We start from the raw sequence: 10,158 nt of genomic DNA, 5'->3' as shown, positions 1-10,158 counted from the left end.
GAGGAAGGCGGAAACGCTGGGATCCATGGCTTCGCGAGCTTGGCGAAGACCGCGCGTCTCGATGAGATGCGCCATGGCGGAGCGGGGAGGGGTGGTGGTTGGTGTCTTTGATACCAGATGATAAGCAACACTAGTATTTCTCTCGATCAAGCTCTCCGAAGTAGTAGCTTAAGATACATGGTTTACATGAATTGGGGAATTGTGGGTGCAGGAGGAACAGGAAGAACAAGGAAGGGAACACAGGGTAGGTAGCCGCCGTCGATACCCTGATCCTCTGAATGGATTCTCCTCCTGCAGCTTTGCCTTAAGTAACGAAGCGAGCGGTCTTCAGTTCGCCCGTTCCGGCCCATGGACTCTTGGGTTGGGCCGTCTTGGCCTGACGGGTCACTGGGCAGCGCTGATGCTGGTGTGGTCGCTGCCCTGCGGGCCCGACGTGTCAGGTATGCTGACACACAGGCATGCTACATTGTACAGATCGGTTGATAGACCTCTTGTTGTGTTCTTATTCTGGGCTGCAGTTTTTTGGGACATAGTATACATTGCTAGAAGGTATGAAATAAATCCAGAAAAATACGACCATGAGTGCCAAGTCTAAGGCTTGAACCTTTCTCTCTTCTCTTTTTTGTATCTTCTAGAGATGTCTTGCAAAATTCATTACGAGGCATCTAAACACATATGTGTATAATTTACATGTCATTTTTTTTCTGCGAAATAATTTACATGTCATTTGCAACAAAAAAAAGTATAATTTGCGTGTCTTGGATTCCTATAGAATTCCACAAAACATGACATCTAATTCCTACTACCTTTTTTTTCAGTTTTTTTTGGAGGGGAACATTCCCGAGAAATATTTTTGGAGGTTTTTTTTCAGGGCTCGGAGCGTGCGGAGTTGGCCTACGACGCGCGGCCGAGTTTTAGGCCCGTTCGATGACGATTCTCGTACGGGCCAATCGACTCGGACCTTTTCTGTCACATTTTCACACGGCAAACAAATCGAGCCCAAGTGCGAACCCACTGCCCGTCTCCCCCCTCCAGCGACGGTGGCCATGCAGTGCCGCCGCCGCCTCGCCCCCCTCCTCCGCGCGCCGCCGCCCAAAACCCTCCTCCCCCGCCTCCTCTCCCGCCTCGCCTCCTCCTCCTCCTCCTCCCCCCCGCCGCCCTCTAGCAGCGGCGGGGATGAAGCCGGGAACGGCAGCGTCGCCGGGGTGGCGGTGAAGCAGGTGACGCGGGGGAACCTGGCGGAGGCGCTGGAGGAGCTGCGGGCGCGGGTGCGCGACGCCGCGTTCGTCGGGATCGACCTTGAGATGAGCGGCGTCACCAGCGCCCCGTGGCGGGACACCTTCGAGCTCGACCGCGCCGACGTCCGGTACCTCAAGCTCCGCGACTCCGCCAAGCGCTTCGCCGTGCTGCAGCTCGGCGTCTGCCCCTTCCGCTGGGACCCCGCCAAGTCCGCCTTCGTCGCCCATCCGTGCGTCCCCGCACTTCCCTTCCTCCGTCCTCTCCACCAGTGCCTAATAATACGCCCCCGTTTACTATATTGTAGCTTTGTTCATTGGTCCTAGACATCCACTGCGGTCGTGTAGCTTATTAGGATCTGATGGCGCAATGCCTTCGGCATTAGCTTCCAATGATCTGTTGCTCTTTTAGACCATTCATATATAAAACTTCTATTATATTCAGCAGAGAGTTAGCACTTATAAGACCTTGTTTTGGACAGCCAATCCCTTGTTATCAAATAAAAGACCAGTAGCTGCATAGATCGCAGAGTGCAGTTAATCTGAACATTCGAGAACAACTTTGATGTAGAATGACCAACAAGGAATGCCTTGCAGACTTCTTTTATGTAAAATTATAATGCTCCACCTGGATAGAATTGGTATAGCTCAATTGCAACCGGTAGCTCTTACATGATTTCAGTTCCTAACCAGTTCTGGATTGGCCTTTTGTCATGACATAACTTTTCTTCTTCTGGGCAGGCATAACTTTTTTGTCTTCCCTCGCAAGGAGCTTCCATATGACAGTTCATCTCACGAATTTCTCTGTCAGACCACTTCACTTGACTTCCTAGCAAAACACCAGTTTGATTTCAACACGTGCTTCCATGAAGGTGACATCATCTACCTGTAACAATTTGTTAATCTATATGCATGTCTCTGAATCTACTAGCCTATTTGATCCAAATCATGCAGGATTGATCTTAGTCATGCACTAAATATATTTTTTCTTACTAATGAGCCTGTGCATAAAAATCATGCATATAAACCCTAGATTGTTTGTTTATTTATGATATTTCTTTAATCTCAGGAATATCTTATTTATCCAGAGCGCAAGAAGAAGAGGCTCTTCAGAAACTAAATGTACTGCATCATGATGGAATATCTGCATTTCCAAATACTTCTAAACAGGAAGAAGATGTGCAGTTAAAGAGTACTGCTGATCTTCTTTTCTCAGAGAGAATGAAGATCAGATTTAATGAGTGGCGTGATGCAATAAGCACCAACCCCAGGGTGGATAACCATAAGTTAGGAAGCAATAAATTCAACACAGACCAATTTCAGACAGTTTTCTTCAAAATGCGCCCAGCTATTATGCTTGATGGGTTTACGTCACATCAATTAAAGTTAATTCAACTGGTAAGTCCTGATATATCCAATGCGTTGAAATACAGTGGTAGCTGGACAGCTAGTTTCTGTCTGTCTCATGTGTGTACAGTTCCGTAGTAAACGTGCCTTGTGAAAATACAGCCAACGATAATTCAGTTTAAAATGATGTGTGTGGATGTGGATACCGATTGATGTTTTCTGTTGCATATTCTTCAACGTATCAGTGTCTAATGATCTTAGATGACGCTTCTTGGCATGCACTATTTCTTTCTGGGTGTGGCTAGATCTCAGTCGACTGAGACTTAACCAAGTGTCATTCAAGTGACACAATATATAAAAAAGAAGAAAGAAAAAATTAAAGAAATTTTTGCATGGATCTTCACGTACGATCTCATGATATAGCACCGACTGAGACTTCGTCAAGTCTCAGTCGACTGAGATTTAGCAATCCCGTTTCTTTTATGATCAGGTAATATATTTCCCGTGCAGGTTTTAAGAAAAAACTTTAGAGATCTCATGTATGTTTGTACATTTGGTGAGGATGAAACATCAGAAAGGAGAGTAGTTTATACAGACAACAATGAAGACAGTATATTATTGATGGTAAGACAATTTTCTTGCTTCCCTATTGAAAATTGCACATGCTTTACTTTAGATTGAATGTTGCATTGTTGCTTTCTGTCCATTATAAACCTATTTTTTGCTCCTGACTGCTTCTATCTGCTGTGACGTAGATTGAATGATGCATTGTTGCTTGTGAAACTTGCTCATATGTTTTTCTTCAATTAATAAAATAAGAATAAACAACAGATAATCATGATGTGTATAATCATTACTCCAGTATTGTGAACAATACATAGTGATCTCTGTGGGAGATATTAGTTTTTGGTCAGTAACTAATCACTCTGATTTTACTTTAATACAGAAAGATGTGCAAGAAGATCTACTCAGAAGAAGAAAAGCAAAAGTGGAATCAGCAATAGGAATCCGCCATGTCATTGATCTTATTGCCTCGGAAAGAAAATTGATTGTTGGTCACAGTTGTTTCCTAGGTATACTATATTTTGCCTACAAATACTTCTAGATAACTGACATTGCAGTTGTCTCTCCTGATGAGGTTTCCCTATATACTGACATGATGCTTTCCGATCATGGAAGTTACCTTCCGGATGTATTGGGAGTTTCACCAGTAGATGGCCGACTGAGTTATTGGTTGCTTTCTTCTAACTATCTCTATTTTGTAAAACAGATATTGCACAAGTCTACTCCAAATTTATTGGGCCTCTTCCCTCATCCATTAAGGAATTTGCCTTGGCTATCAACAGAATTTTCCCACATGTTGTAGATACTAGGCATCTTATGTCTGCCAGCAATGCGGTTCAGCATCTGATGAGGCAGAAAAGCAAAGCACTTTCTTCAGCTTTCTCATTATTGTGCCCTGCATTTCATTCAACTGCTGCGGAAGCATCTATCCTGGCTCCTGTGAGAATAGAAGTCGAGGCAGATGAAACAATGTATGGTTTGTCGTGGGTTGTTCATATTTTACATGCTTCTTTTGACAATAAATACTTGCTTATGAAACAACGTATGGTTTGTCCTGGGTTGTCCAGTGATGTTTTGACGCACTCGCAATCTATTTTAGTATACATGCTTATGCGCAAATTGCTTTTGCATGTAGAATATCGCTGTTAGCTTTCCATCTTCAGTACAGTTACTTGGTTCAGTAAAATGGTATCATTTCTGATCTTTATCTTTTATTTGTTTCCCTAACCCTGCAGGTTATCATGCTTTGCTTCAGGTGCTAAGCATGAGGCAGGGTATGATGCATTCATGACTGGATGTGTTTTTGCGCAGTTGTGTGCCCATATTGGCGTCAAATTTGAAGACTTCACACCTAAGGAGAACCTAGAGATGAATAAGAAGCTGACGAAATATATCAATCTTCTGCCCCCTAGCTTTAACAGCGGAACAGTACTTGATTTGCGTACTGGAATGGAGAGACCAGATGCATGTTATAAGCTTAGATATCCTGCTGCTGTGCATGATAACACTGTTCTCATCTGGGGATTCCAATCTGGGCTGAGCGCAAAGGCTATAAAGGGCTGCATCTGCAAAGTGTTTGGCTCAGCTTCAGTAACGACAGTCTTCTCGATCGATTCCACTGCTGTTCTCGTTCAGTTCAGCACACAAGAGTCTGTAAATGATTTCATGGATCTGAAGGCTACGTTGGAGAAGCAAGATAGTGCTATTTCAGTCTTGCACCCTCTGTCAACTATATTAGAAGGAGGCCAAACACATGCCGCAAACTACGATACATACACAGACATCTGCAGCTCATCTGTAACGAAGTATCTCTTTGCTGATCAAGCTAATGCGGTGTGCTCAACTTCAAATAGTGAGCTCAGAGGTGAGAACGTAGATGACGGTGATGCACTGGGAACAAATAGCGTTCTTGATGAAACTGCGGATACCTCGGTAAAGCAGGCAGAAGGAACCCAGCACAGTTCCAAGAAGCAAGATGCTACTGATATTTCATGCCAAGACATCTTGGATGCGCTTCAAGATGGCAAAACTTTGTTCGGCAAACAAACCAGGCGGACATGACTAACAGGGATTGCTCTCTGAGTGTGGTATACTTTGCTGTGGCCTGACTGCTCTGAATAACTCTTGTTTCAAAGAGCATTTGTTTTGTCGATGTATTTTTTGATGCTTTTTAGCATCCACCACTGTAACCGTGCCGTATAGAATAACCTTGTACTGACGCAGCAAAGACCTTTTTTTTTCCTGATCTCAGTTACAAGTGCGATTGTTTCTATATCATATGCCATCCTCTGTTTCACTCACTGGAGAGCATTTGCTCTGCTTCTGAAGTTCATGGGTTAAAAACTAGTAACACAACCCAGATTAGTACGCCTTCTCATAGTGGAGGGAAGAGTAAGAAGCTTTCATTCAGTTAAAGTTTCGCTACAAAATTGCTAATGTTTGGATGGTGACTAAAACAGACCGTGACCAAAACAAAAGGGTTATAGCAAAGTTCTAGCCAACTACAGTTCACTTCTGTTACCAACATTGGCCAAAATATGTGCAACCAAAGCCTTAACCAAAAATATTGGCTAGCCAAATTTTGATAGGATTTGGCTTGGGCTCAAACCAAGCACGACCATCACACTGGGCTGCTTAGGAATGTTGAACTGTGGGATGTTGTTGGTTCCGGTTTGCTTCTTCACCTGTTTTTTGGCCCCATTTGTCAGAGGGCGTCGGTGTGTTTCCGTTTGTGTATACTACTCCATCCGTTCCAAATTACTCGTCGCTGAAATGGATGTATCTAGAACTAAAATACATCTAGATACATCCATATGTGCGACAAGTAATTCAGAACGGAGGGAGTAGATGATATCCCGCGCGTTGCTGCGGGAATTTGATACTTATAATATTTAATAAACTATTTCATAGAATAGTAGCAGGTCATTGAAAAAAATGACAGGGAACATATAGTGTGTTGGGTACAGTTCTACGGGCAAAGGCGGATTATAAAGTGTCCCATCTAAACTGTAAAATATGGTACATGGTCCGTAGATCATAGCATGAACTATTCATAAATTTTGAACACGTGCACAAAAAATATAGTAATATGATTAAAAAAAATCATCCCAATACAAATTGCATCGCCATGCATGTGGTATATTCCACAATCTTTTCTCGGGTGGCACATACCAATCCAATATAGTTACCCTCCAACACACAGCAGCTTACACAGCAACAAAGAAAGTTGAATATTATTCGCTATGAAAAAAGGCAGATGGCAAATTTAATGCTACTGGTTTACGCATATAGAAAAGACTTCTACCTAAGCTAGGAAGAAGTGGACGTGGAGTAACTGGGCACGAGCTCAAATGAGCCCGATATCCAGTTCGTTCGATAGCTCATCTGGATCTGAGCCATTTGTTTATACGGGCGTTGGTGGACTGCTAGAAAATGCGCACTGTGGAGATATACGTACGTCGCAGGGGTGGGTGGTGGGCCATGTTGGCGCATTAAAATAGCATTCTTTAACAGGCAAGCCTACGTCCGTTCACCGCCGACAAGGTGAGCCATGGATCAGAATCAGCGGGCCCGTCTGATCCGTCGGGAAGTTCGCTTTCCATTCGGTGGGTACAGGCGGAAATTGAATGCAGGGTCCAGTATCTTCTCTGCCTAGAGCGGTGCTCATTTGGAAGCTCGGGCCTGCAGCGTAGAGAAAAAGAGCGGCGGCTGCGAGGCACCATGGATTTCCTGATGCAGCCAATCGACGGGTATGTAGATCCTCAATTGTCTGGCGATTTCGTCGCAAATCTTAGACGGCTGGCTATGGTGACCGAAAGGATTTTGTCTGTGGTGGATCAGATCCACTCTCCTTGCAGATTTAGGCGAGAGCTTGGTGCCGGTCCCTGTGCCGCAAGCGCCGTCGGGAGGCGCTATGGTGGAGGAGTAGGAGGTGGCGGAGCAGCAACGGGCGGTGGACAGCGCAGACGCTCAGATTTTCGCGGCCAAGGAGGCGGCGGCGGATAGGAGGGAGAGCTCGCCTCCGACGTCGGAGCTGTCAGTTGGGAAGATGAATCCGCAGGTGGTGACTGTGTGGAACAAGAGGTTAGTGCTGGAATTGTTCTTGCTGTCAGTAATCTAGAGATTTTACAGAAAAGTTGGGATGAGTGAATAAATCGTGCCATTAAAACAACTAGGGATTTGCAGTCAATAAGTAGAATAATGCTTACTAAACCCAGAGAGTTGAACTGAGAGAATACTACTCACTGAATTCAGGCACTTAAAATGTGAGTTGGCTGCGTTAGAACAACTAGCTTAGTGCTAGAATTGTTCTTGCTGTGAGTAAACTAGGGATTTACAGAAAAGTTTGGATGAGTGGATAAATCATGGCTTAAATCATGGCTTTAGAACAACTAGGGATTTGCAGTCAATAAACAGAATCATGCTTACTGAACCCAGACAGTTTAATTGAGAAAATACTGCTTACTGAATTCAGGCACTTAATATGTGAGTTGGCTGCATTTGCAGGCTGAGGATAGGTGCTGCCGCACCGAGCAGACCACCCTGCCCAACTCGGGTCAATCCGATTATTATTAGTTGCAGTTATTCTGTAGTTTCTGCATTCTAAAAATATTGATTACATATGCAGGGTAAAGTTGGTGTTAAGAACACAAGGTCTTGCCGTTGCAAATGTCAGACGCTGGGTGGTACATCACAGAGCATTGGGAGAGCCACAACCATTCCCTTTCACCAAACTTTGGCGAGATGGTGCATTGGCCATGGCACAAGCATATATATCTGATAAAGCAGTTGCGGCAAAACAATGCCAACCTTGCGAAGGTGTATGGTATCATAGGGAACTTCTTTGGATCAATGGAGAATGTGCCATTCACCAAAAGGTCTTTGTGCAATCTCCGTGGGAAGATAAATAGGGAGCAGGTCGATGATGATGGAGGTGTTTGCTGAAATTGGGGCCAAGGATCCGCATTTCACATACAAAATTGCTGACAATGAGGGCGGGCTTAACAACCTGATGTGGGCAAGTGGAAACAGCAAGCTGCAGTACACATTTTTCAGGAATGTGATAACATTTGACACCATGTACTGGACTAATTTGTACGAAATGATGTTCAGGCTATTGTTGGTGTTAATAGTCATTTCCAGAGTACCATCCCGGCAGAGGTGCTTGTTTGTGATGAGACAACTGAGAGTTCTGAATGTTTTCTCAAAATTTCTTAGAGTGATGGGCGGCGCTCCTCTGATGACTATACTTACTGGTAAGTTCTTGCTTTCCTGGTGTGTTTTGCAGACCCTATTCAGGCTATGGAGCTGGCTATCAAAGAGCATTATGCCAGACACCACATGATGGCGGTGCAAGTGTCACATGCTCAAGAACGCAAAGTAAACGTTGGGCCCTCTGTACACCAAGAAGAGTGAATTCAAAGCAGAGTCCCATGAGGTGGTGAACTACATGCTCACGGTAGATGGGTTTGAGAATGGGTGGGTGATGCTGCTGGATGAATACAACCTATGGAGACGCCCATACATGACTCAACTTCTCGAGATCAGAAAGAAATGGACAAAGCCGTATTTCGAAGGTGTTTTATGTGCAACGATGAGCACATAAAGGAGTGATGGTGTCTAATGGATATGTTTGTGCAGAAGTATATGATGCTTCTGTTCGACAGACTCGGGAGAGAACTATTGAGGAGAAGAGAACAAGAATTTGTTATTTCAGTTTGGAAAATATAGAGTAGTGAGCATGGTACTAATGGTTACAACTGGTTCCTAATTGGGGAGATCTTTGATGAGGGTGCTTTGACAGGTATGATACTGAAAAAAGTAGTATTTTGTCGTACAGTTCATATTAAGTTTGTGGTAGAGACAAGAACACAATTCTCCCAATCATGTCGCTGACATAGGTATTGTGTCGATCATAGGTGGAGTTGTTGGGAGAAATGTGGCTGCCGGAAACAGTAATCATCGCTGGCAGGCAAAAATTGTAGGTTAGTCAACTGTGGTATAAATTTGTCAATTGAAATGTGCTTGAAATACATACTTAAATAAGGGGCCGTTCGGAATCACTCCGCTCTGTAACTCCGCCATGGAGCGGAGCGGCACCGTGGAGCGGAGCGGAGCGGGCGGAGCACCACTTTCGCCGCTCGCTAAAATTGAACTGGGTGCCGCTCCGCTCCCTGACGGAGGAGCAGAGGATTCCCGAACACAGCCTAAATGTGGTTCGCAGGACGGAGGTATGTTGGTGGTGCCTCCGAGACAGGGAACATGGGTTCTGCCAAAGTGGTCTTGGAGACGGTAGGGGAATAAGAAGTCAGAAAGAGGCAACAAAAGGCGGAGGAGAGTGCGGTTCTCGAACATTGTTGAAACGATTTGTCGATCGGAAACCTCAGAAACCGAAGACACTTCAAGTGATAATCACAGCATGGCAAGTGAGGATGATGACCTTCGTGCGGGTCGTGCTGGTAATATAAAATTGAGTGCCCGTGAAAAGAGTCTGTGTTATCGATATGACCAACCCATTGACAAGCAATGTGCTTCATTCTCAGGAAGTGACAAGGAGCAAGGTTATAATACAGTGGTGGCACTGGAAAGGGTGGCGACAGAGTCCAAAAGGGTGGGTGAACCAGAGATAAGCATCTCAGATGTTTCAGCTAGCGGTGGTGCCGGTGCATGTCACGGTGTCTACCAGCTTTGATTAGTCGAGGGCTATTTGTTTTGAAAAAACTGTCCTTTCCTTTTGTACAGGTGGAGGTGCTGCTGCTGCACTTGGTTCTGGAATTGGCATGGAAGGAGGGGCAGCTGATGATGGAACTAATTCTTGTGGGAGGATCCAGCGTCATGACTGTGACTGTGAGCCTGGATACACATTCAGGGGTTCTTCGGATTAGTGGAATTGTTGAATGTTTGAGAGTAGTATATAGTGCATATCAGGGCGGATGTACGGATAACTTGTGTCGACCACAATGTCAGAGGTTGGAGGTAGCTCAAGCCAAGGAGGATGTGGTGGCAATGCAAA

The 10,158-nt window shown here is 44.7% G+C and overlaps 1 protein-coding gene and 1 long non-coding RNA gene across 4 annotated transcripts; both read left to right on the top strand.

Annotated features, from left to right (window-relative positions):
* Positions 1-980: 980 nt before the first annotated feature.
* Positions 981-5,423, top strand: LOC119364552 (poly(A)-specific ribonuclease PARN-like). The gene is made up of 7 exons (XM_037630037.1): positions 981-1,468; positions 1,977-2,107; positions 2,305-2,633; positions 3,093-3,206; positions 3,529-3,655; positions 3,853-4,117; positions 4,382-5,423. Exons 1-7 carry the CDS (start codon positions 1,047-1,049, stop codon positions 5,205-5,207), a joined length of 2,214 nt encoding a protein of 737 aa, XP_037485934.1. The 5' UTR covers positions 981-1,046; the 3' UTR covers positions 5,208-5,423.
* Positions 5,424-6,675: 1,252 nt separating this feature from the next.
* On the top strand, positions 6,676-10,152 carry LOC119364553. Of its 3 annotated transcripts, none has more exons than XR_005174979.1 (7): positions 6,676-6,895; positions 6,987-7,229; positions 7,653-7,701; positions 7,774-8,949; positions 9,065-9,604; positions 9,689-9,756; positions 9,888-10,152. It is a non-coding gene; the product is annotated as an uncharacterized LOC119364553 (long non-coding RNA). The 3 variants fall into 3 exon arrangements; XR_005174978.1 differs by lacking the exon at positions 7,653-7,701 and having other exon boundaries at positions 6,678-6,895; positions 7,774-8,306; positions 8,434-8,949; XR_005174977.1 differs by lacking the exon at positions 7,653-7,701 and having other exon boundaries at positions 6,677-6,895.
* The last annotated feature ends 6 nt before the right edge of the window (positions 10,153-10,158 follow it).

Source organism: Triticum dicoccoides, chromosome 2B, assembly GCF_002162155.2.
Source record: "Triticum dicoccoides isolate Atlit2015 ecotype Zavitan chromosome 2B, WEW_v2.0, whole genome shotgun sequence".
Lineage (NCBI taxonomy): Eukaryota > Viridiplantae > Streptophyta > Magnoliopsida > Poales > Poaceae > Triticum > Triticum dicoccoides.
The sequence above is the reverse complement of the archived record's forward strand: the minus strand, read 5'-3'. Positions and strand labels throughout refer to the sequence as shown.